The 27,889-nt window shown below is 46.2% G+C and overlaps 1 protein-coding gene across 1 annotated transcript in view; it reads right to left on the reverse strand.

Moving 5' to 3' along the window:
• Nucleotides 1-322: 322 nt before the first annotated feature.
• The window catches only part of LOC119161034 (lysyl oxidase homolog 2), a 76,103-nt gene continuing 48,536 nt past the window's right edge, over nt 323-27,889 (reverse strand). Inside the window, exons 6-9 of the mRNA XM_037413355.2 lie at nt 16,897-17,034; nt 12,601-12,718; nt 4,410-4,662; nt 323-704 (exon numbers count right to left, since the gene is read on the reverse strand). Of these exons, the coding sequence (XP_037269252.2) occupies nt 582-704; nt 4,410-4,662; nt 12,601-12,718; nt 16,897-17,034 (632 nt within the window). The 3' untranslated portion in view covers nt 323-581. The remainder of the gene's footprint in view (nt 705-4,409; nt 4,663-12,600; nt 12,719-16,896; nt 17,035-27,889) is intronic.

The raw sequence follows: 27,889 nt of genomic DNA on the forward strand, positions 1-27,889 counted from the left end.
GCATACCAAGGCAACGGGCGTCTCATATCCAAATGTCCTCACGAACTTCGACTGACGCGATTGCATTGACCCGAATTTCTGACGTTACCCTATCGTGTATCATGGAGCGGGATTGTTGTTGCGTGAGTTACGTGCAGACTTGCAAGTGGGAGCTACTTGAAAACCCATCATATCGTCATTCAGACATCTACATATGGATAACATGGAACAATTCAGCTACTCTAGCGAAGCGCTGATCCCTTGAGGTGTGCACACGGATCATGCTTTACGGTCTTTCACCAATTCGTCGTTACGAAGGTGCTGTCTGTCAGACGTGGTGACATTAGGTGACGGAATCGTTTTTACTCAAAAGAATCAGAAAAACAAAATGTCGGAGCTTTCAGGTGTCTGTTCCTTTCAACTGGCCGTGAACGAAGTTACTCTAAATTTTAGCACAGCACGAAGCAATAACAGGTGCGTGGGTCAACTGCGAAAAGTAGGCGGAATCTGAACGCAAAATTTGGCGCGTTCAGTTTCATCTCGACGCTTCATGAGATGCTCTTTCTCTTAGGCAAGGAGGTTTGATCGTTGTGGCCGCAAGTTTACGGCCTTCCAAGAGTGCAGTTTGTGACTGCAGCGTAGGTCTGCGTGTAGATGAGGTCGCACACAGCAGCGTTGTTGTCGTAGCTCATCTCGGCCATCTTGTATTCCGGGTTGATGGACACCTGCGTAATCAAATGATTATTAACGCACTGAAAGACGCAAGGCGGTGTACTTTCATTCTTACGTAAAGCGCGTATTAGAAGAAGGATTTCGTGCGCTCACTCATGCATAGTTGATGCTCAAAGCCACGTCTGGCGACTGCAGTCGCCGAACCCAGAAGTAGCATATTGTTATGGAATCTTTACTGTACGCCCTGCGTCGCAATATAGATAATGGTAAGTTTTCACCTAACGCCCCAAATCTATCACTGACAAGGAAAGCCGATTCAGAAGCCCGATCGTAATGGCGTAATGAATATTAATTATTGTTGAAAAGGTACTCAAGATTTCACAGGCAAAAATTAGGTTTTGTGAAACCAAACACAAGGGCGTAGTTTGTAAATGTCTTCTGCCATACAAGAAGTGATTTTGATTGATTGATTGATATTTGGGGTTTAACGTCCCAAACCACTATATGATTATGGGAGACGCCGTAGTGGAGGGCTCCAGAAATTCAGACCACCTGGGGTTCTTAAACGTGCACCCAAATCTGAGCACACGGGCCTACAACATTTCCGCCTCCATCGGAAATGCAGCCGCCGCAGCCGGGATTTGAACCCGCGCCCTGCGGGTCAGCAGCCGAGTACCTTAGCCACTAGACCACCGCGGCGGGGCGAGAAGTGATTTTCGGTTGCGAGGAACTAAGAAAACTAGATTTAGTAAGCAAATCTGTCTTCAATACAGGGTGTCCCATGTAATTTTAGCCAGAGTTTTTAAAATATGCCGGAATACGTGATTACGACGCAAACAATTGCATGTTGCTCACCGTTTCCTGGAGTTTGTCAGACTAATTTTGTGTTCTCCGGTATTGTTTAATTAGATCTGTTTAATTAACTATCTTTTGAAAAAACAAAGATGAATAAAAAGATAAATGAGAAATTTGTAGATCGGTTTGCAAAACGTCTAAATAGATAGTTTTGAACTTGACATCTGTTAAATCCTAGTGTTTTTGCGAAATACAAATGCCCGTGAAATACAAAATAAAAACAACGTGACAAACTAGGTCGTCCGTCGTGCGCACGATGATTCTAGAGCTCCTTGAAGTTCCACGTACGAACTACACGCTTCCCTCGCACCAGTTCATGACAGCGATAATCAGTCACAGTGGTTATCGTTTTTGTGGGCGATAGCAAAACGTGTTCATCGAAATGCCACCACCATCGTTGCAGCCCTGCCGAGACAGCACAACGGGTCAAATGCTATGGTTGTTCGTACGCGGAACGTTATGGAGCACTAGAATCATTGTGCACACTGGCGCACGAGCGGGGTGTACACATGGCATTTTTTTCGTATTTCGCGGGCATTTGTAATTAGCAGAAAAACACTAGTACCTAACAGATATAAAGTTCAAAACTATCTAATCGGACGTTTTGCAAACCGATCTACAACTTTCTCACTGAAATTTTTTATCTATCTTCGGTTCTTGAAAGATTTGTTATTGAAACATATCTAATTAAACAGTATTTGAGAAGATAAAAAATTGTCGGACTAACTCAAGGCAACGGGGAATAACATGCATTTGGTCGCGTCGTAATTACATGTTCCGGCATAATTCAAAACTCTGGCTAAAGTTACGTGGGACATCCTCTCTATAGTCATACATTTTAAGAAGTCTGGAGCCGAAGCACAACCGGCGATGGCATCCACTGTTGAAGAAAAAAGACCAGCTCATGCATGCACTTGACAATGTTTGTTCTCTGTATGTGGGTTCGCTAGGCGTCTAGTTCATCTAGTCAGCCTGGACTGCAGCCTATTGGTCCACGTTTGAGAAGGAAAGCACGCGGGCTTCTAAAGTTGTGTACGACTATGGTCGTAATATGATTTGCGCTTTACAGGCCAACTCCTACAATTTTTAACCACGTCAGGTAATGGTGATTTTGCGCGATAGCTGAAATGCTCAGCAAGTTTGAGAATAAGTTTTATTAATAAAAAAGTCAAAATACCGAAACCGAAACCCAATTGAGCACTTTCTACGTATGACGTCACGTTTGGTAGGAACCTGGAACCAGAAATTGTATAAGGCAAGGTGGTCCGACCGGCACGGTGTATGAAAACTGTAAATACCAGATCGAGCAGACGCTTAGAGCAGAGGTGAGCGCGCCGAGCGTCAACTAACATGTCCGAGACTGACAAAGTATTAGGGCTGTCGGACAGCGGCGACTCGGTTGCAAATGGCGCCGTTACCTCACCGTTTTGGGGCGAAGCTCCTTAAGCCATGCGTAGTGCGTCCCAATGTTTGTATTGGTAGTTCTTGTAGTAATAATAGTAGTAGTAGGTAGTCACATCTCTTTAAGTCTTTGAAATGTCCGCTGATTGGTGGCACTTCTATATGATGACTATATGATAAAAAGGTGCGATATGGCGATACTTGGGAGTGTTCACTAGATGGACGGAAAGACGGAGGGATGCATGGACGGATGGATGAACGAATGCACGGGCGGACGCACGTATGGACGGACGCATAGATGGACAGGCGTGCGGAGGTTGCACAAGTGGACGCAAGGCCAGACGGAAACAAGTACGAATCTATGGACGGAAGCATGGACGGACTGATGGACGCTTCATTCCATTCATTATCATTCCTTCCGTGGACATGCTGTGATTTTTTGTTCGCCCCACCGCCCCAAGGACCAATCGCTGAACAAGCCGAGCAACTGGTGCTGCGATATCGCGATTTAGGGTAAGTCTTACCTTTGTATGATTAGTCACTGTTTTATTATTACATGAAGGAGCATGACGTTGCTGCGCTGGTGCACTTGTGGTGACTCCAGACCAGCGCGCACCGACAAGAATGTCTGCTGCCAACAGACTCCTGCTCTACTGGGATTACTAAATGAATTACAACCCAAAAGCTTCCACCAAAAGAACGTGGTCCTGATGGGCTGATAAGAGTTTGGCGAGAATTAAACGAAACGCACGCGCGTCGTTTTGCTCGTCAACCAGTTGTCCCACCTGATCACACTGATCCGCTTGTCACGGAAGGCATTGTCACGTGGCGAGCTGTGATCGTAGCCGTGATAGCAAACACTCTGCGTCTTGTTTGAGTGGTTTGTGCAGCCAACAACTCAACACCGACAACCACCTATTGCACACCCATTCACAGAAAACAGAAAATCGCGCGCCAAACTAGCAAAGAACTACCGGACACCACGCAGGAAGGAAGAACACCGCAGAACCCCGCCGCCGTCGCCTTGTGGCCAGTAGAGTAAATGCTGCAGCGGCAAAAGTTAGCGATGCCATTGGCCTTGTCACTTACATTGACATGCCAAACGTCACGACACACAGACAGTGTTGCTGGCAAGCCAGGTGAGCCATTTTGAGGCAATCTTTAAAGTGCATTTGCAAACAATGAGAACACCTCTCAAGCCTGAATTCGGCATGCAAGACAGTAATGTGCAGAGAAACATAACGAGCGAATTTCACCGAGATCCATTGACCTTCAAAAAATTGTCGGAGTTGCTTTTCGAGGTCAATGGATCTCTAGTTTGTGTAACCTTATGTGCGCTGTCCTATGCAGTACTGAGAAAAGAAGTCAGAAAGGATGCATTGTCTCTCTTACCATGCCTTTTTTTTTTCAAATGTTCTGCGCAAGAAGTGCATTTCATTTAGAATGCAGCGCACGTGTGTGTGTGATGAATGATTGTGCTAATTACACGCGCTAATGCACACCTTGAGAGTGTAGTGTCCGTGAGGCACATCGGTCATGTCGACCCATTGGCAGTCGATGTTGTGCGCGTAGGTGTCGGTGCAGCCGATGGAGATTCCCTGGTCACCGTAGTTCGCGCAGTTGTAGCGTTTGTCCACTCCGGGCTCACACACGTTGTCCTCGAGGCAGAAGCTCGCCTTGTGGCCCTCTGCCACGCGCTGTCCGGCCCCGTCAACTACGTCGTAGTGAGCGAACACTTCCATCGAGTGGTAATGCCTGCGTGCACAAGTGACCCGAGGCTGTAGCGACATGCGTGAGTAGTATTGAAAATCGGGCAAGTTGGTAACAATTCATTTTTAAGGCAAACAGCACGAAAGACGAAGACAGAGAAGTAGGAAGACACAGGATGAGCGCTGTCCTGTGTCGGAAGCATGAACGGACTGATGAATGAGCACTCGTCCTGTGTCTCCCTACTTCTCTGTCTTTGTTTTTCGCGCTGTTTACCTTAAAATGTCAACGAGTAGTTTCAGAGATCCCATGTGCTCCTGTAACTGCACGTCCAAGGGTAGCATTCTGTAAATGTTCCGGCAGAGCTCGCTGTTCTCATACAGAACACAGCTGCTGACGGCGTATGCCCAGGAGAGAAAACGCAGTATGTGAGCACAGCTTCTGATTTTATTACTTTCGCTGTGCACGCGCCAAAGACGTTATCCGAGGGAATTAGGAAGAAGAAATAGGCGGAAGTTGTGGGAAGTTAACCATTTCTAGACCGGCTACTAAGATGAAAATTTACTTCATTATTACAGTGCCTTGGTTTCACGTGCGAAAACCATGGTCGAATTAGGAGGCACGCCGTACTGGGGTACTCTGGAATAAAGTATTGGTCACCCATATAATGTTGTTCGCCAGACGCTTCGCATGCCAACACGTTAAGGAGCTTGCTCCTTTTGCTCGCGGCTTGTCCAACGGCGGCGGCCGGTGTGTACACAAGTGTGGCCAGTATGTACAGTTCTACGGTCACTGCTGAAGGTAGTCTTGCGGTGATTCCAGCAATGCTCACTAGATGGCACGCCGCCACCCAAGGCGTCAGTTTTTTTCAGCCCGCGCCCTTGCATCCTCGAAGTGGCTTTTAAGGGGAATTGAAGGGGAAAATGTGGCGTCGTAACTGTGAGAAAAATGCGGCGTTGTTGAGGTGATCTTTCAAGAGGTCACCTCAACAACGCCAGACGGGGGATGGGTAGTAAGGGAGAGAAACAAATGTGATAGAAAGAGAAAAAGAGGACGGTGTCAATGTGTAGATGCGAAGCAGCGCGTGCTAACGCGCACACAGGCGGCGACGTCGACGCTGGCGCTCATCGCGGTGTTGCGCAGTGGAAAAACCTGGGGAGGAGTGACGCACCCAATGAAGGACCGATGTGTCTTACTGGAACATGCCAATCGCTGCTTGTGGCAGTAAGACACACAGGATTCCGAATGAATACAGAGACCCACAGTCTGTTTTAGTTAACGCGTATGCTGCAAATTTTAATTGTTCTGCAACGCACAGGAGAAATCTCCCACCAGCACTACGTTGAAGGTCCATATCCAGTGCCTAAATATACAGCGTGGCCAGTGAACGGTTGTGCGGCACGAGCAGGAAGGGTTTTTTTTTTTTTTTAGTCAAGAAACTGGCTAGCAGACGCTGCCTTCGTTGGTGCAGCGAGGCGAGAGAGAGAGAGAGAGATTGAGAGAGAGGGGGGGCGCTCATGCCCAATGGCAGTGTAAACGCTGCGGGGAGTAATGCTAAGGAGAGGGGAGAGAGCGATTGTAGGTTAGCAAGTGATCCCTGCGTTAGTGTTGCCATTGAGTTAATTTACAGACTCTAGAGTAAAAGCTGGGCCAGAGAAGCTCTAACCACCAAAACGCTGACATCTTGAAACGTTGTCATTGTCATTACGAAACTTGAAAGAAGCACTGAATTTATCACTATAAAGCACTAATTCTCTGTGTAATTCATACACAAGTGTGTTTACGTATTGTAAACAAATCTAAGTTGTTGGATCTTTATATGAAATTCTTATACAAAAGATACAAACGTTATTAATTTTAACTTGCGCGCACGGGAAAAAGCATTTTGGACTTTGCTTCATAGATGGCGCCACCATCCTTGTAAATCTGGGAGCGGAGACGTGTGTTGTGCGATTTATTGCGCCAGTTTGCTTGCACCTCGTCGTCCGTACTTCTTGTTACCATGAGCCAACAACTCGATTTTATGTGACAGTCTCTTACTCAGATGCAACAGAGATCTGCAAAGCAGAAAATAAATGCCAGAGTTTATGCAATGGCGAGTGTGCACATCACCCGAAAGCCGAGTGTCGTTCCGCTTGGGCGGCACAAGAATGGTTATAGGTTTTAATGCACAGGCCCTATGGAGAGTTTCTCCACTAGAATCTGTATATAACTATAGAGGTGTTGCGAGGCGAAAGAGGAGCAGCGTAGGAGAGCCTAGGAGAGAGAGGAGGGAGCAAGCGCAAGCAGTAGTGGGAGAGAAGTACAGCTCAGCTGTTAGAGAAAGGGAAGGAGGAAAGCTACGCATATGTTGGGCGAACGCCATCGACGCCATGGGACATAAGACCGAGCACGCAATGCTTCGCGTCTAAAAACAACGTCGACAGGTAGCGCCATGAAAGAACACCTGATTTCTCCAAGTCTGCTGTTTATTAGAGTTAAGCATTTGACTCATGGCAGCGACCAGTACGGCATAAAGGGGCAGGTAGTTAACGTGCCTATCGAAGTGGCCAACACTGTCGGCCGGAGAACGTGCCCAACAGCGCTGCCTTCAACGTACGCATCATGCGCCGGCTCGTTAATAGTCCTTCCTACGGAATCGGTTTGGCCAAGAAAGACCCGTGCACTTCGGAGCAAGGTCCTACAATATCAGTCACTTTGTAGGTATAGTGTGGTTTTCTGAATGTGAAGGAATTCTTTGTGAATTAAAGGTTCCTTGAGATCTATCTATTTATCTATCTATCTATCTATCTATCTATCTATCTATCTATCTATCTATCTATCTATCTATCTATCTATCTATCTATCTATCTATCTATCTATCTATCTATCTATCTATCTATCTAATCTATTTGTCTGGGCAATCTAGTGATAAACTACCAAAGTTGGCGCATAACAAATTGGGCATAGGAGTGTATGAGAGCATGTCGAACAGAATTAATGTATCATGAATAAAGTGGCATTGCTCTCACGCACAGGCACTCTCAGAATAATTCGGAAAGCCGAACACGCAGCCGCTTGCCTGTGGATTGTGCCCACAGAAAAGTAGTGCGATTCTCTGTGCGTGCATGGTCTTTCTAGAAGGCAAGCGTTGCTTCCTAGCGATAGATTTGCACTGCGTTGCTACAAAAGGGTAGCCCTAGGTGCCCCTTAGCGCTTTGATGAGAGGCGCTCGGTGGTTGGTGCTTGTGACGAGCTCTGTGTGCGCTTGCATCACGTTGCAGCAAAGCCTTCGTGCGGGGATGCGTGCTTGTGTGCTTCGGTGTTCTTTCGTATTTTTTACGTTGGTCCGCATTATTTATATTTATTTATTTATTCAAAATGCCCGACAGGCCCATTAAAGGACATTAAATACTAGGGGGGGGGGGGAATCAGTAAATACATTGCAAAGCAATATAGACAAAGGGCAAAAAGAAAAGGGGACAAACAAAAAAAGCAAATAAATGAAAAACAGCAAGGTGAACAGTTATGCAATAGAAAAACGCAACGAAATCTGGTTCTCACGAAAATATTCACGGTTGGAGATGGAAACGGTGTGATCTGGAAAGCTGTTCAAATTTTCTGTGGCTCGAGGTAATGGTGATGAGTTAAGTTCAGTGTGTGACTGTGAATGCGCTTAAAACTACGTGCGTTGTGAATGCGTCGAGATGTGCGCAGAAGGACATGAAGTGAAAAACAGTGGCATTGAATACTGTAGATGTACCTATGAAATAAACACAAGAAGGTGATTACGCGGCATTGGTGCAATGATATTGCTGCAAGGTCTCCTTTTATTAGGATGGTGCTTGAATGATATTTACGGAAGGTGACTGTCACTAGCGCTAGGAAAGACAGACTGTTATTGACTTGTGTTCTATACTACCTCTTAGCAGAAGACAACGAATGTCTGTGGCAACAAACGACGACACTTGATGGAAATGTAAAAATACTCGTTACAAATTAAGCGCTCAAATTATATAATTGATTGGTGCTCAATTATATGCGAACCACGAAATGTAGTGCACAAATAAAAAACCCAGGAGCCGTGTGGAGCTTAATAAAGTACGCACGAAATTAACCTCTCTGCATGAAATTCGCTTTGACAAATATACCGCTTTGTATAATTTTTAGGATGTTTTATTGGTGCTCTGGCCGACACATCTGTAAGGGGAGTTGTCATGTAATACTGCAAATTGTCCTGAAATAATGAAGCAGGTATATACACAGATGGGGATATAGATACAAAAATAACTAATACTTCGCAAAACACACAAGATTTAAAGGCAGCGATGCCACTGTAGCCATGCCAACTTGATTGATTTGTGGGGTTTAACGTCCCAAGCCATGCCAACTTACATGCACATATAGTCTCCCTGAATGGATGCAGGCAATCGCTATAACTTGCCACAAGGAATCGACAAGTCTTCATATTTATGAATTACGGTGCGCGGTGGGCTACAGGCCGCTCCTCATACAGCCGCCATTGCCGTATCGCTGAAGACCACCTATAGCACTACCCTTATGAAGCAAGACAATGTACTTTTGAATAACTTGGGAGGCAAACTTGCTCGCTATGGAGGCCGCGCATGCGCAGACTTTGTCTACAAAAAACATTTAATATTGCAAAATGTATTGCTGTTTTCAATTAGGCAATTTATTGCTCAAAAGTTTTTTTCTGACCTGCAGACTACCGGGGACGAGAGTACCTTGTTCCGCCACAAAGGGAGCTCACCGAACTTTTTTTTTTTTTTGCAAAATGCTCCGTTTATCTTCGTTTGCGCAAGGGTCACCGTGTGACACGGACCGCATCTGCCTGGTCGTAAAGACGAGGGAGTTGAACAGAGTTCGCGGGTTCTCGTGTGACAGTGGTATTAACGAGATAGCGTTATGGAGCCTGTGTCGCGGGAGGTACGGTGCCTGTGTTGCAAGCGTCGTCATTGATTGATATGCGGGGTTTAACGTCACAAAACCACCATATGATTACGGAAGAAGCCGTAGTGGAGGGCTCTGAAAATTTTCACCACCTGGGGTTCTTTAACGTGCACCCGAATCTTAGCACACGGGCCTACAGCATTTTAGCCTCCATCGAAAATGCAGCTGCCGCAGCCGGGAGAACCGTCGACATTAAGCAAATAATCAGATGGACAAAGAGTGTTCGAGTTAAATCGAACTCGCGAATTCAGCATGGCAGTCGGAACGCCACGTCCGTACTCATAACTTCGTCGAAAAAGGACGCTGGTAGTCGTCATGTCAGGGAAACATCAATCTTGGTTGCGTTGTAGGCTATCCGCTTTAAAACAATGTAACCAAATTACATGATCGACTTCGGAGGTATAGCAGGCCCCGGAAATTGAGCGCTAGTTTTGGTTTCAAAGAACATGCATGTTCGTAGTTGTTGCCAGGCATCCCAAGATCATTTTTAACGTAGTGAAGTTGATGTTACTGTTCGCATTTACTGGCTTTAAGAAGTTTTTACAATAAAGAAATCGATACCACTGTAAAGAACTTCTCTTTTTTTATTTTCTTATTGATTATTTTGGGAGTTTTTATTCAGGCGAAGCACGGACAGTGATTGACATGAGCTGCGTTTGCCTCCACTCCTTCTCGCCCCTCACTCAGCGATATTAGAGGTTAGATCGTGCTCAGTTATCTCGCTCGGTTGGCATGTCAACTACAGTAAAAATAAAGAGACCAAGTTATGCCGGCAGAAAACGAAAGCCGCATTGAGCTACACCCAACATGTTAACCATGCAATCGTCGAAGATTGCCTAATTTGACAACACGTGTATTCCGTGGCTCTGCGTAGTGCTAACCCAAAGATTTCTAGTGCCTTGAAGGTTTTCCAGCATTTCCTAAAGGCAACAGGTGAGCATAAGAAATTAGACCCATTATTCGAGCCGATATTGATTTGGCATGGGTACATATGAGTAAACCCGGTTCTTTCCAAGCCTGAATGTACTGACAGAAGTGCAGTGTCGCTTTCTAATTGGTGAAGATGGCAGCCAAGCTCTTGTTGTCAAAATGCATTTAGTAAAGGAGTTGAAATGCATTTAGTAAAGGGGGGAGTAAAGGGGTTTAGTAAAGGGGTTGGCTTGGCTGCATAGTTTAAGTTTCTTTGGTTTTGGCATGTAGTTCAAATTATGTCCAGTATTTAGAGGCTGCTTTCTGCTCATGGAATTTTCGTAGGCATGGTTTAAAAATTTCCGAGTTTTTATTTCTACTCAAATACACGTGGTTGACTAAATGCTTTTACAAATTGTTACAGAGGATGTCGAAGGAGCCAACGTTCGGACAAGTGAACTTTTCCTCATCAAGGCAATGCGGTTGCCCTCACGAAGATAGGTCTACCTGCCGAAACACTGTTTCTAGCAGCGTTCTTTCTCAAAAAACTTCTGATCGTTAACGTCTCTCCGTTCTTTTGAATTTCAGACTCGTTTGGCAGTCATGTTCTGTAAGAAAACAATGCACACCGTCATAACAAGCGTGATTGCTTCGAATACGACGTGTCTTACTCGCGATTTTTGATAATTTGTGCATTGGTTCGGGTATTCTGTGCTCAACGTTTGCTCAATATCTCAATATGTCAGTTGTAAATTAATGATGATTGATTTGTGGGGTATAACGTCCCAAAACCACCATAAGATTATGAGAGACGCCATAGTGGAGGGCTCCGGAAATTTCAACCACCTGGGGTTCTTTAACGTGCACCCAAATCTGAGTACACGGGCCTACAGCATTTCCGCCTCCATCGGAAATGCAAGTTGTAAATTAAAGCCGTGCGTTTATAGATTGGCACTTTCCAACTACATGAATTCATCTGTTTTTTCTATACAAAACATGCAATAAAAATGCGTTTCATTTTTGTCGATCGAGTTTCGTCTTACCGGGAAATCAGTCAGCTTAACTTTCACTTATTCAAAAAACACGAACAAATTTTAAAAAATATTAACAAAAGTCTATGGACACATTGCCCAAGCGGCCAGCGGACCTGAAAGAAGGCACGAGTGCATTTTTTTTTTCGTGCGAAGTGGGAAAGGAGGGCTTGCGCGGCAACCCTCCTCCTCCTGATTTTGTTTTTTCTCTCTATCTGGGGACCTCACCAGTGACGTCATAAAAAAAATCTATGTTTGTGATTTCTTTCTAGTAGGACTCCTGGCAACCGCCAGTGGTGAAAGCGCCCCTGCCACTGCCCAGAGCGAATACATGGGAAGTATAGGGAGTTTCCGTCCCCCGGGTATATGTCGACAGTCTCTACTTATGCTATGCGTATTATCGTTTCACTGTAAAAAAAGCACGGCTATACGAGAGAAGAAAGGCAACGGGACACAGCGTCACGTGCACTATTTCTTACAACTGACGTATGTGCTTTAGCGTGCGAGGTTACGTAGAGCTACATAAACTTTCCTTTTGGCGTCAGTGTAGTCAATATGTTTGGCAAGGCCGCGATATGCGCACAACTAAGCGAAATGCAGAGAGGTGTTGATACGCCGTCTATCCAAACAAAGGTGCCGGGTTCAATTGTAGCAGTGGCGGTCACATTTCGATGGAGGCGAAGTGGTAAACACCCGTGCACTGTGTGTTAACAGTGCACGTTAAAGAACCGAATGTAGTCGAAACTTCCGTAACACTCTACTACGCCGTCTCTGATAATCATATATGGCGATTTTGGGACGCAAAATCACAGATACTATTACTGAAGAGTAACAACGATATGCATATAAAAAACTACTCGCCGCTGTGTGTGAAAAAAAGAAGAATTAGCCTTGAATAACAGTCACATACAATCAAATATCAATAGAAATTAAAGGTTAAGCCCCCAGATTGCGTCGTTTGATCCTGTAGTTTTTTATAATAAACGCCAGTACAGTTATCACATCTACGTGTCTCTAGCATCTGGATTTAGGATTAAGTTGCATCAATGGCGCTGACTAAAACAGCGCGACAGAGACAGGGTAACAAGCTGCTCACATATGGCAGGAGTGCCAGATCCAGGCGTGCTTGGGCAAGAAAGGGATGAACTCAGCTGTGCCCACGTTAGCCACGCGAACCGTGAAGCGAAGCAGTCGCCGACTCTCGTACAGCCAACCTGCATTGTGACAGTGCTTTGGAAGGCAAGTAGGGTAGCAAGGCTCGGGACACCAACACCTATTCGTTTCGTAAAAAAACAATTAAAGCAAGCACATTGTCAAGAAAATAAATCCTAAGGCTTGACGTGCCAGTAAGTAGATGCTTGGGTGATCGACTCCAAGAACACATTAAACTATGGGTGTTCACATGTTTTTTTTTTTTTTTTTTTTGCCAACAAGGCAATTTCGATTAACCATCTCGAGCAGCGCACCGTCAAATCGCCACTCAGCCCTCCTTCGTTAGAAAGCATGGACAGTCGCGTATTGCCGGATTCGTTCTCCTTCATACGCCAAGAAATTGTTTTCCTTGATAATATCTAAGATCAGCACTCATGCGTGAGTACTGAATTCTCTATCGTAGTTAAAATATTGTTACTGCTGCTATACTTGAATGCGCTTTAAAAAAATAGTAGGTTTAAAGACAGCACTTGGTCGTTCACGCTCCTTTTTGGTTTTTTGTATTCTTTTGCACTGCTAACCATAATCTTACAATTGTCTTCTAATACTTATTTCGTCTCCAAAGCAACGTGTCACTGAAAATTAACCCACAATTTAGCATGAACGCACTTCCTTACCATGTATTTATTTAGTGGGATAAAATAATTTATTAGTATATTCATTTAGTATTCATTTAGAGTCGACCAGGCGGTAATAGAAGTGCTGTTCAAATTGCTCCAAACTTCTCCAAAAAGAGAAATGCTTCCCCTGCTGCGACAAACGGTAATCTTTGTTAGTAGTCGCTCCAACCTTGATCCGAATGGCAATGACAGACTGAGACTGACAAATTTTTACTGTTAAACCAGCGCTTAAGTTCTAAAGCATCAGAAAGGAAGCTGTGTACTATAATCCCAGTGTGATACAAGGGTGCAGCATAATATACTTTCATCTCATTTATGCTATAGACGGTTTTGGTGTTTGTAAACTAACTGGCCCTCACCGAACAGCCTACCCCAGCAGACTTCCGATGCGGCACTTCTGGCACTGCTTTGTCAAGGTCCCAGTGGTGTTTTCGTGAGGTGTTTGAGTTGGCTGCTCTATTAATTTCTCGCGCATTTCCAAATATGTGTTTGGAGCAACGTCTAGCGGCTACATGAAGGGGCTCGACGTAGCGCACGGCTCGCGTGGCCGACGGGCGCCTTGCAAAATATACGTCGTGGCGTTCCGATGAGTGCGGCCCCCTGCTGCGTGTGGCCTGCTCTGAGAGGGGTCGCGCCTATACAAACAGAAAATGCACAAATTGCAGAAAACGTTTGTCATTGAACTTAATTGAGCGAGTTGGTTCTGCATGCCGACGATGTGGCTGCGCTTTGAAGACGCAGACTGAGAATCGGCAGCGCACACCTGTATTTTCCCTGTCCGCGGCTTCAAAGCGCACCCACACCGTCGACATGCAGGAGAAATTCGCTCGATTCATAGCGAAGTTGTTCAATTCAGCTTTTCGACTGGAAGTTTAAACCTTCTTCCTGTTGAACCCCGAACATATTTGTGTTTTCGTCTAAGCACGCAACCTCAGGATAAAACGCTCATTTCTGCGTTTGTGTCACACCACACTTTTTGAAGAGATCAGCGGTGATCGGATACGCTCCCAAGCTCACGTGTGGCTGCACGGTCACACGAACTATTATGGTTTACTCGCGAGTAAGCTATTCATGAATCAAACTTTAAAGTCGAACCTACCAAAATATACAGTCTATGTTCATAACCAAAATATAAATTAGCTTGAATGCAGCGATGTTCATTAGTGACAAAAAAGGCGATGATTCATATTTGCTTGCACAGATGAGAGCCCACTCAACGACATCACTTAAAAAAATCAAGTGCAACGACAATGAAACGTGGACGCCACGACGTACATGTTGGGCAGCGATTCATGTTAAGTGCGGCTACTTTGTGTCTAGAAGTCTAGAAGGCTGCTAGAAGAATAAGAATGGGGTGGAGCACATTCGGCAAGCACTCTCAAATTATGACAGGTAGATTGCCACTATCCCTCAAGAGGAAGGTATATAACAGCTGTATCTTGCCGGTACTTAGCTACGGAGCAGAAACCTGGAGACTTACAAAGAGGGTTCAGCTTAAATTGAGGACGACGCAGCGAGCAATGGAAAGAAAAATGGTAGGTGTAACCTTAAGAGACAAGAAGAGAGCAGAGTGGATTAGGGAACAAACGGGGGTTAAGGATATCATAGCTCAAATCAAGATGAAGAAATGGACATGGGCCGGGCATGTAGCGCGTAGACAGGGTAACCGCTGGTCATTAAGGGTAACTAACTGGATTGTCAGAGAAGGGAAGCGGGTTAGGGGGAGACAGAAGGTTAGGTGGGCAGATGAGATTAAGAAGTTTTTGGGTATAAATTGGCAGCAGCAAGCACAGGACCGGGTTAACTGGCGGAACATGGGAGAGGCCTTTGTCCTGCAGAGGACGTAGTCAGGCTGATGATGATGATGATGACTTTGTGTCCTAAGTATTGTAGAACAGTACACATCATTGATATCGCTCAAACTATAAAAATAGCAGCTTCGGGACGACTTTTCAGTGTCAGCTTTGACGTTTTGCTACCCATTTCAGGCGTCAGTACACTTGTTTGTCACTGTTGGAAGAGGACAGCGACCGGTGTGCTCCCGGTAAACGGGGGCCTAACGTCAGAATATCGCATCTGTGTCATTAGTCTGCGCTGAGCTTTACATTGCCTTTGATGGAGTGGGCAGAACAAACCTATGTGCTCTTAGCGGGAATCCAGGTTTTTCGCGTCATCGCTGCAATGCAGGCGCTCTTTCTGTCGTCATCGGTCAAAAAGCGACGTTTTGATTAGTATATAAAATTGATTCAGGCACGTAGACTCCATCCTGACTTGACACAGTTGTGCTCGAGTTGCCAGCGCTTAACCGAAATAATTTTATCTACACAACACATCTGAACACAAGCAGCTGCGGCCAACAACAAATGCTAAAAATACGCAAGAACACGCTAAACCAGAAGTTTTCAGGGGTGATTTTCCGGTGAACGCACAATGTTGCTCGAGACCGACAGGTTCTGGCAAAATCGTCTGTAAAAACTAGCAAACACATTAAGCATAGAGCTCATTTAGCTGTTTTCAGCTAGATATGCATGCTAGTATGGTGAAATGTGAAAATTGGCAGGATTGATTTTATCGCAAACCAATTTTATACTGCTTATTCGGCAACAGTTATATGAGACCATGGTTATTTAAAATTTTGGCGCTCCACTTTACCGGTATGATTTAATGTCTTTCACAAATGCTAGTAGTTTAAGTATAAAGCTTTTTTCACAGCACATTTAGAGAACCAGCCCCATTTTTATCAGTGTGCCTTAAATTCGCATTGGTTGTAATCTGTTGAAATATTTGATAATAAATATTAGTACTTCTAAGGTGCTTTGACAATGATTTTAACTCCAATTATTGTATGGCGAATTTCGTAAATCCTCCCTGAAACACCAACAGCTGCTCAAACATAGTATTTTCCCACTCCGAAAGTACTTGTGGCTGCACCAAACGAGCACACTTCTTGCTATAAATTATGCTGCAAAAAAATAAAAAATCCCTTGTATCACTGAGAAGGCAGGCTATCAATGATCCTTTATTGGACACGTCTCAGTTTGATTTGGTATTTTTGATAAATACACTTTTCCCTTCGATGCCCAGCTGTCTTTTCTGTTCGAGGTTTGTCAGGGCTGTAGTGTACTCAAGTGCACATGGTTGCTATGTAGACAAATGCTATGTCTTCCTAAAGCGCTGCTTTAGGCGCGGGCGAAGTGAGCTCAAACCTCCTCAGCGTGCGTGCATATTAGATATCTCTCGTGAAACTTGCAAAAAAAAGCTTGCCGTATGGCATCGAGTTGAACGATCTGCCTTGGCCATCATATTATAACAATATCACATTATTTATATAAAATATAAATTTATGTAATTTATATTTTTGTAATACTTAATTTATTAAAATTTATATTTTTATAAAAAAATATATCATATTATTTATGAAACTGAGGTTGCAGGGTTTACAATCAGGGTCACACTATAATGCTCATCAATTGCCTCAACAAAGAACTGCAGGGCCAGGGAAATGCGTGAGTTACGGCAGCGTGTTGTGAGACTGACGTCTTTGAGAGCCGCCATCTCACCGGGGTCTGCCTTGAGCGCGTAGGCGGAAGTGGAGACGCAGTGCTCTTCCATTGCACACTGCAAGTACAGTAGCTGCCTGTCCTCCAGGTAGGCTGAGCGCTGCACCTCATCTTCGTCAATCACCAAGTCCGCTTGGTCTGCACAGACAGGTCTCATTATCACGGGAAACTTGAAATCACCCAGAGCTGAGCTAATTAGTGGGCATGAAAATAAAAAGTGAGCGTGAAACGTAGACACAATAGAGCAATCAGGACACCACAAACGCGTCTTCACGTTTGTGTTGTCTTTTCATCTCTGGGTTGCCCGTATTTGCATGCACAGTCTTTTTACTGGGGAAGGTATTACGTGCTGCTACGATGAGCTCGTCTCAAAGATGTGTACAAAAAAAAAGCGTCACGGTTTCTACGCAAGGCTGAAGCCATGATGCAATAACTACAGACAGTGTTGCTATATGGCGTAATACATGCAGCCTGCTCTTCTGCATTCGATTTCACGTCACTCTATACGAAACACTGGCGTAAGAGAATACGGCAATATGACCGTTCTAGAGATAACAGTGTTTCTCGCGCTGTCTCTCGACCCGAGGCGAAGATACGAGGTAATAGCACTCAGAAAGATGTACGAGCCGTTTGCTCATTTTTGTCAAGATAGCGCGTGCACCAGCGATCATGCCCTCATGATCCAATTTCACAGTTGCTTCTCGAGCGACACAACCACCCCTCCTCCCTTAGAGTGTCTTCATGCTCCAAGACAGCCGGGACGTTTCCTCTCTGATTGAGGAGCAATCGACGGCAGGCCTCGCACGCACAGTATGTTATCTCATATGCCCATCAAACGACAGAAATGACCAGGCTAATTTTTTGTATACCTCAGTCACATTCGTCATCATCGCTCGGGCTTTTACATTCTCGGGCAGAATACATTGAAAGGGGATTTTATCATGAACTTTACACCGACCATGGCAAAGAAAAGACGGCAAAAACTCGTCAAAGGTGTCTCTGTATTTACTACTATGGTAAATATTATCATCATCATCATTTAGCGACTTTTGGCTAAACTTGGCAGCCTTGCGGAAGCGTCCTGGTGGCTTTACCAAAAACATGGACCATCTCCCGCTAAAGGGAAGCACGTGTGGGTGCGAAGCAGCGAGCGTTTACAATTACACTGTCGCTGACGTTGACGCTGGAGCTCATCAAGCGAAAGCTAAGTAAAGATTCCCTTGACCCAATTCCGTACGTGCGATACATGCCTACATATACGGGGTGGCCACTCTATTGAAAATCCTGAGTTGTGTTGGATGGGGGAATCGTTGTTGGATATGATGGAAACAATATTGAATATGGAGGAAGCCGTAGTGACCACAATGGCTGATGACGGCCAGCTGTATATATTTACCACTTACCGCTGTTGTCGGGCATCTCGAGGGAGGGGGCGGAAGCTATCGTGTTTTCAGCATTATCAGAAAGATGGCGCAGTGAGCGCGCGGCGGCTCTCATCTCTCATGCGTACTTTGACCTGCGTGGAGAATGAGGGGGTGTACGCTTGATCGCGTGCCCTTATCTTGCAGTGGGTAAGATCGTACGTCTCGGCTAGTCTTTAGGTTTCGACAGAACGATTCTGTTGTAGTTACCGGGCGCACAAAGGTCACAGCAACCGTTGCACAGCCTCCGTTTGCTAAAAGGGCGCGCTTTTCAGACAGAGCAAGGTAACGACAGAGATGCTTATTTGCGTTCATCTGTACCTAGGAGTGCATTTTGTGCGTCATTTGTGCATGAGAAACCCTGGACGAGTTTTTATCTGCTTGTGATTGTGTGCGTGACCTTTGAATTTGTTGCTATCGCGTTTATTGCTTCGCCGTTGCAGCATAGCTGTGATTTCTTTTTTACATCTACGATGTCAACAACGCTTCAGCTTTTGTGGAGCATAAAATTTGGCCGTGAATGTTTACATTTTGTGCACGTACTTACTTCTGTACGATATACGCGTGTAGTTTTTGAGGAGGGTAGAATGCCATGCACAGTTGACATGCGTACGATGTGCTGCTTTGTTGTCATGTTCAAAAGACTAGAGGGATCAGTGCGAGCAGCAACAGTAGTTACGTCGCCACGCAGTTGTTGAGAAATGAATGAGCTCTAGTTCGAACTTGCCCCTTTTGACGGTAGACCAGAATACAGCGGTGATTTGATGTCGGCACGCTAGAAACGTAACTCTTGCAATTCTTGCACACTCAATTACTTGAACCGTACTTTTAAGTTAACAAAATTCGTGCGACGCTAAAATTCACAAACTTTTACCATCGAGATGCATCAAGACGAGTCCCAGCGAGTGTGACTTCCACCCTTCATTCTATGCCACCATCATTTCCACCAAACGTTAGGCCTACCAACCGAGTTTGTACAAGTGTCATCGGTGCCTCTAGGTTTTAGTACACAATTCTTACGAGTAAGAATCAGAATACAGCACCTAAATAAAGCCTTTTTTATGGTGTGTGGTGTCCGCGCAAGAAGGGACAAACATCGATGCGCCGCGGTTACAGAACGTCCAGCAAGGGTACACTCACCGAGAGCCGCTGGTTGCACTTACTAGCACTTCTCTGGCTCTTGTGCGAGAACACAGACTTCTCAGTTTTTATGCTTGCTGAACTGATATATCTTAATCTTTCCGGCGCACTGCATACGTTTTGGGTAAGCTTTTATGTAGTTTTTGCTAACGATAGAGCTGATTCAGTGCGCTGGCACGACTTAGCTGTACGCTGCGCGAACAACTTCAAAATACTCAATCAATTTTGTAGGCTTATCTATCGAATGAGCCTAGAGGCGTCACAGAACCTGTGCAGATTTCACCCTTTTTAGCGAGCAAGAAACGAATTTTGAACTTCACAGTAACTACGGTAAACTGTACCTGCTCCTTCGGCCACTTTATTTTTTGATTACGGTTGTGAATTGTAACAAAAACATAGCGCTGTTGTCATTAACGTAGTGGAAATCGTTACAGGCAGCTGTTGTTGTTATAAATGCGCAAATTGTAGCTATCTCGAGTACACGCTATCTCGAGTACACGACATACAAAACTGAAGTTTAACGGTCGGTTATTCAGCTAACTAGTCATTTTACAGCGAACAATACACATGTCGGCATGGCGCAACGATTATTGTGTTCAGTTGGGCATCTGAAGGTTCCACGTTCGAATCCTCATGATCACGTTTGTTTTTGACGGTTGCCTTATGCATCGATTTTTTTTTTGTCGCGTGCTAGGAGCTCGAACGTACGTACAAGAAGACGTGATTGTAAAAAAAAATGTCAGACACGAAGAAGGAAGTATCCGGCATGTATGGGTTGCTCGTCTTCGTCTTCTTCGTTCACTGGCACTGAACTGATTCGCCTTTCACTGGCACAGAACACCAGGTGGCACTCCTCCTCCTCCCAAGATAGCACCGACCCCATGCTCAAAAAAGCATACAAAGTAGTGGGTAGAAGTAAGCAACATAAACAAACATTAAACAAACTAGCACATGAGAGAAAATGCGTTCTGGGGTCGGCAATCAGAAATAAAAGGCATTCATGGTTCACACGTAGAATTCACTGGCACACGAAGAAAATTCGCATCACCACGCTTTAGGCGCACGAGCTTTAGGCGCTCGACGTGTACTGTCTCTGGGCGTGCTAACATGCTCTGGGAGAATGGCGACCCTTTGTATAGAACCACTTCGTAGTTCACCTCGGTCACACGTTTGAGTACTTAGTAAGCTCCAAAGTACTTCCTCAACAGTTTCTTGCTGATACCTCACCGCATAATGGGTGTGCGAACCAAAACTTTCTTACCAGGTTCATGGTTCATTTCTCGATGGTGGATGTTGTACCGCCGTGCGTCTGCACACTGTTGCGTTTTGATGTGCAGACGGGTCAGTTCACGCGCTTCGTCAGCTCGCTTAATGTACTCAATGATGAAGGAGCTAATTGATCGAGCTGGTCGACGTCCTCATTCGGGACTTTGGCGTCTAGCATAGTTCTGACATCTCAACCATAAAAGAGCCAAAATGGTGTGAGGCGTGTAGCTTCCTGTGTCGTAGTGTTGTACGCAATTGTTACGTACGGCAGGAGGTCATCCTTCATTTTGTGGTGCACATCCACGTACACAGAGATCATGTTGGTTAGCGTTTTGTTTAGCCAATCTGTTAAACCATTGCTCTGAGGGCAATATGTTGTGGTCTTCGAAGGCTTGTATAACTCAGCCTGAACATATCATTCAAGAGCTTCACCGTGAATGATGTCCTTCGGGCAGTGATGGCATACGATGGGGCGCCACGCCATAGCACAATTTTATGAATAAAAAACTGGCAACTTCCGACGCGGTACCTCGTGGCAGTGCTTTCGTCTCAGCGAATTGCGTCAAGCAACCGGTTGTGACAATTAGCCATTTGTTTCGGGAAGAAGACAAAGAAACGACCCTAAGAAGTTCATTCTTAGTAGATAAAATGGTGTACGTTGTGGAATGATTGGTGGTGGATGGCCTGCAGGATTCAAGGGTGGTGTCTTGCAGCGTTGGCATTCACAGCAGCCATGCAAGTAGCGCTCGAAAAGGCAGCCATTTTAGGCTAGTAGCAGAGTTGTCACACCCGATACAGAGTTCTCGGGTATCTCAGATGGCAAGATGTGAGCTCATTGTGGCTAGGTAATAAAAGGTAATCGCGGAGGGCTTCAGGCACAACCATAAGATGAGATCTGTGACCAGCACCAGTGCTCCTTCTGTATAAGACACCATTTCATAGGCAAAATGATGGCAACGTTCACGACATTGGACGAGGAATTGGCGTAGTGCCACCTTCTAAGTAATCTATAATCAGTCCTAGATCGGTGTCATTTCGTTGATGAGAGATCAGATTCGGCCCGCTGAGAGTTGCCACGAAGGCGCCGTCTTCTTCTGCGGCCGTTCTGTTAGATTGAAGAGGGGCTCGTGATAGCGTGTCGGCATCGTGCTTTTTGCCTGACTAGTACACGGTGGTGACATCAAACTCCTGTAGGCACAGACTCCACCGTGTAAGTCGTCCTGAATGGTCTTGTAGATTGACCAATCAGCACAAAGCATGATGATCAGTCACCACTTTAAATGGTCTTCCAAATATATATGGTCTAAACTTTGTAGTTGCCCTAATGACTGCGAGACATTCTTTCTCTGATGTGGAATAGTTGTGTTTTGCGTGAGACAGTGTACGGCCTGCGTAGACCCCCCGTTCAATCTCACCTTGTATTGCATCTTGATAGCTCCAAGACCATCATTACGGGCATCAGTGCGTATTTCTATGTCAGCATGTTCATAGAAATGGCCAAGCCCGGGAGGGTAACATAGCCGTTGCTGCAGTTCTCCAAAGGCAGTCTGCTGTTTGTCAGCCCAGAGAAAAGGTCTGTCATCACGCGTAAAGGGTAATAGCGGCACTGCAATGTTGGAGAATTTTCAATAAAGCCTCGGTAATACGCGCACAGACCCAGAAATCGTCTGAGCGTTTTTTGTTAGTTGGAGCTGGAAAGACGGCGCCGGCCGCAGTCTTATCAAGATAGGCCAAGCACCAGCGGCGCTCACGACCAAGATGATGTTTCTCAGACTTGAGAGTGAGATCGACCGATTGAATTGTTTCGAGTACATTACAAAGGTGACGAAGATGCTCGTCAAACGTTTCCGAAAACACAACATCATCGATGTAAACGAGACAGCTTTTGCGCTTGAGGTCTTCCAGGACAGTGTCCGTCATTCGCTGGAAAGTGGCTGGAGTGGAACAGAAGCTGAAAAGAAACACTTTGAATTCGTAAAGGTCATCTGGCATAAATAAAGTGGTCTCTTCCCGGTCATGTTCATCGACCTCTATTTGCCAATAACCACTCTTAAAGTCGAAGGACGAAAAATACTTCGCGCGCCGCAGCTTGTCCAGAGAACCATCAACTTTGGGCAACGCGTACACATCTTTTTTTTTTTCAGAGAATCGTTGACTTTGGGCAACGGGCACACATCTGTCTTTGTGGCATTGTTCAACCTCTTGTAGTCGACACAAAAACGAAGCGTGCCATCTTTCTTTTCCAAAAGAACAACTGGTGACGACCAGGAGCTGCTTGAAGGCTGTGTCACGCCATCTTGAAGCATTTCCTTAACCCGCGTTCAAATCGCGTGCCGTTCGGCTGGCGAAACACAATAAGGCTGCTGCCATATGATGCACGTTGTCATAAGTAATAATAAGGTGTTTCATTATTGTTGTTGGATGTATCTCTGAAGAACATGCAAAACATGTGTAGAAGTCTAGAAACAGTTCACTCAAACACTGTTTGTTCGCTTCAGAAAGCGTTGGACTGATGTAGACGCTGCGGAAAGGTGCTTCAGCAGTGCCGATGGCCTCAGAAGCGAAAGACTCGGTGACATTGGCGACTGGGTTGGCGTAGGCGACGACATTTTCAGGGAAAAGGTGTCGGTTCTCGTAGATCAGGTTTGCGACAATAACGCTGCAGTGATCATCACGAATGTCAACAACGCTTCTCGCTGCGCAGACACCCTGAGATAGCAGAAGCGAGTGATTGCTTTCCACGAATGATTCACCGTGCATCACTCTGTCTCACGCCACCTGAGCCATCAAACTTGCATGGGGTAGTAACGCGACAGCGTCACCGACAACGCGAAGAGACACTCGGGAATGCCTCGGGTCTGCATGAGCTGTTGTGGAGTTCGTGGTCGAGAACGTGACTAGACGTCGTCGAATGTCAATTATAGCACCGTGCTTCCTGAGAAAATTCACGCCAATAATCAGGTCTCGAGAACACTGGTAGAGAGCTCTCCAACTGGCAACAAACGTACAACCATTGACTTGCAAACTTGCCGTGGACATTCCAAATGACATTACGATATGCCAGCCAGCTGTACAAATTGGCATTCGGGTCCAGGGCGTCGTTACTTTCTTCGGAAGGACGGCCAGTTTTTCGTTTATCATGAAATAGTTCGCAACAGTGTCCACTAAACCACTGACCTTGCGACCATCTAGCAGAACATGAATATCTAGGGAAACTCTTCTCCAATCACCCGGTGATGCCGTCGTCGATATATTGTCGGTGTCGTCATTCCGCATTGATAGGGGGCCTGCAGCATGACGTGTCTGAGCGGCTCCTTCACTCAACGCATCAGGCATCGCACCTTCTTCCGGCATGTGAGGGTCGGCTCATCAAAAGAAACGTGTCATGTCCTCAACATACATCGCTACGCCTTCACTTGACATTTCCATACGGCACTGAAGTACAAGCTCAGCTCGCTCTCGGTTATCGGGACTTGTATACGTTTTGAGAAGCCGGCGTTTAAAGTCCTCCCATGACGTGAACACAACTGCCCGGTTTTAGTACCAAGGACGTGCCCCGTCATTCAAACAGAAGTAGACATAGCTGAGTTTCTCTGTGTCATCGCATATGTTGTGAGCTGCCCCGAAGGTCCCTGTGGCTAATTTTCCCGACACAGGCTAGGTGACCGGCCCTGAACCATGCCCGAATAGGTGCGATGAATAGGCGAGAATAATTGTGGTTATCGAGAACGTGAGTGGTGCCGAGATGTCGATCTGCGCTGCTAGCAAACGTAGTCTGTAATTTTGGAAGGCCACTGGCCGAACCTAAGAGGTGGAGAGTTATCCGAAAAACCGCGATTTCTCAGCTTTCGATAAGTGCACTGTTGGTAGATGTGCCCAGGTTTGCAACAGTGAAAGCAATGAGGGCGTCGGTTGGCGACCCGCCACACGGCTGATTTCTGCGGAGTTGGTCAGCGGTCGCTTTAGTGCGGGCCTACTTGCACTGCCTGAAGCATGGCTGGGGTGTGTAGCGGAGGGAACTGTGGTACAGGTTGGCGCAGAGCTTAATCTGCCGGAAGCATGGCAGAGGCCGTCGTTGAAGTGGAGCCAAAGGTGGTGCTGGCTTGAGCATAGTTTGCATATACGACATGCGAGGAAAGTCATTTCGGGGCAGTGGTTCTGTCTGACAGGGCGGTTCGCCTAGTGCTCGCTGAACTTCGTCTCGGACAATGCCGGAGAAAAAACTGATAGTGGGCGTCAAGGGTACTGATATCTTTTGCAGTTCTTCGCGGATTACAGAGCGTATGAGCTCATGGAAGAAGTCGGCGTGGCCCTCAAGACTACCCATGAAGTCCGTAGGGGAGGCAATGTTGTCTTGTTCGTTCGTCCAGGGTCTTTGCCGAAGCGTGCTTTCAATTGGGACGGCTTCAGCAAGATAATTTGACGTAGTCTTGGGTGGTCTGCGTACAACACCACGGAACAACTGCTTCTTCACTCCACGCATCAGGCATCGCTTCTTCACTTCCGGCATGTGAGGGTTGGCTCATCGAAAAAGACGCGTCATGTCTTCAACATACAATGCTACACCTTCATTTGGCATTTGCATACGGCACTGAAGTTCACGCTCAGCTCGCTCTCGGCGATCGGGACTTGCATACGTTTTGAGAAGCTGGAGTTTGAAGTCCTCCCATGACGTGAACACACCTGCCCAGTTTTAGCACCAAAGACGTGCTCCATCATTCAAACTGAAGTAGACATGTCTGAGTCGGTCTGTGTCATCTAACATGTTAAGAGCGGCAACAAAGTCACAGTGGACAAGCCGATCCTCAATATCCTCATGGGAAGCATAGAGTTTTCTAATATACACTAGAGGGAACTCTGGCGCTAGTGTCTAGGGGAACTGCAACGCACGGCGCTTCAGCTAGCATGGTAATGATGAGTAGTACACACATTTGTCTAATCGTCGTACTTCTAGCCTGCTTCCGGCTCCATGTGTGTTCATGTGACTTGGAGCTGTTTCATCACGAAACAAAATATCAGCAAATGTTCAGTGGTTGTGCTTCGCCACCTTATTTTTTGAAGCCTACCTTTTCAAATCGGGTCACTAAATTCAAAAGGGTTCGTTGTTTTCTTTAAAACGAAACCGTAGCCAGCAATAAATGAAGCCACAAGTACGATTCGCCACCCGCAAGTACGAAGACTAGGCAAATGTGTGACCCATCATTCCCATGGTCACTGAACGATCGCAGCGCCAGAGTCCCCTCTAGCTAATTTGAGGAAACTCTAAGATGGTGAGCAACATAAAAGGGATGCGGCGTTCGTTGTATACAGCGTATAGTGAATTGGCGTTGCGCTTTTCATACCAGCTGGGTTGGAGTCACTTGCAACATTGCTGCCTGGGATAGTTGAAGCCGTCAACCTCTCTGGGAGAAGTCTGAACACAGGGTCCAGTCCACGGATCCTTCCGCTGCACAGTGAACAGGCGTAACCACCAGTATGTGGCTGGCGCTTCTTGTACTGGGAGCGGTTTGGTGCATATAGGGTACTGCAGCACCTCCACCAATTGTGATGCGCTAGGGGCTCAAACGAACGTACAAAGAGACGCGATTGCCAAAAAGGTCAGACACGAAGAAGGACGTCTCCGGCAGGCACGGGTTGCTCGTCTTCGTCTTCTTCGTTCAGTGGAATAGAACTGGTTCAGTTTTCACTGCCACAGAATACCAGGTGGCACTATGCAATTATTTTGTTTGCTTGTGTGTGTGCGTGTGTGTGTGTGTGTGTGTGTGTGTGTGTGTGTGTGTGTGTGTGTGTGTGTGTGCGTGTGTGTGTGTGTGTGTGTGTGTGTGTGTGTGTGTGTGTGTGTGTGTGTGTGTGTGTGTGTGTGTGTGTGTGTGTGTGTGTGTGTGTGTGTGTGTGTGTGTGTTAGCTCGTCACGGTGCTTCTGACGCCGTTTCGGGCTCCAGCATAGCCGGCACTCCAGCATTCTCTATATGCTACCATACATCATGTGCCACCAATCATTCCAGCACCAATAAGTACCACAATGATGGATGATGGAATCCATCATTCCTATGGTGTACGTTTCTTCAATAGGGCAATTAACGGTTGTGCAGCGCGAGTAGTCGGTTTTTGTGCAAGTACACGCTGCCTGCGTCGGCTTTGCTAGGCTGGAGAAGGGGGTAGAAGTGACAGTTTTGCGGATGTCTTCCTTGGCGTGCACGAACCGCGAGCATTCGGCACGAGCCTTGAGCATGTGCAGGGGAGGTGTACGAAGAGACAGCAATACACAGGCTTGTCAAATAGCTGTTTCTCGTCTAAATAGTATAATACCGCCTAAGCACTCCGCACAGATGGTTAACCAACGAAGCTGCACCTTGGGGCATCAGGCAGTTGCTCACGTCGTAGCCAAAGCCACTTGAGAAACTCCCGCCAAAGGCGGGCGTTGGCCCGCGAACGAGTTTGTGGTACTGCCTCGTTGACGCTGCGCTGCTTACTACGTACATCGCTTCCTCAGCCTGGCGTAGTCGCTCATATTCGGCTTGGAAGGCTGCCGTATCTTCGGTACGCCGTTGCTGCTTGCACCCGGACAGCTGCATGCGCCCGGCGAACACGTATTCTCTCACTGATCAGCAGCTGACGCTCTTCTTGGAAAGATGTCTGCATTTCAGGCGTTCATGCGGTCTGTGCCGTGCCCCATGTGTACGGTTTTCCTCAGATTAGAAGGAATGCGGGCGGAGGGGGCGAGCCGGATTACCTTCTCTTCCATCATCTCTCATCCCTTCTATCCTACATTCTTTTCCCACTCTTCATTTCTGTGGAGTTCTGTGGAGAGGTGACCTCCACTGAGAGACCTCGCTGCCATTTTCAGGGGCGAAGCTCCTTATTGTCTAGGCCAGTGCGACACTCCGCCGTGCTCAGCACAGCATAACCACAGACAGACGGACGGACGGACGGATGAACGCTTCGCCCCACTCATCATAATTCACTCCGTCGATATGCTGTAAATATTTTTATTTCTTTCTCTTTCAAAACCACTGCGTTGAAACTGCTGTGTGCGGGCTCTGTGATGTCGCTCACAGCATTTCCAATGGAACGCGCGTTGTGGTGCGATGTGGAAAATGAGGTAACTGACGAAGCGGTCACTGGAGACGCTCAGCGCTTGTCGTGGCTAACGCTTTTTTGTTTCG

The sequence above is a fragment of the Rhipicephalus microplus genome, chromosome X, assembly GCF_043290135.1.
Source record: "Rhipicephalus microplus isolate Deutch F79 chromosome X, USDA_Rmic, whole genome shotgun sequence".
Classification (NCBI taxonomy): domain Eukaryota; kingdom Metazoa; phylum Arthropoda; class Arachnida; order Ixodida; family Ixodidae; genus Rhipicephalus; species Rhipicephalus microplus.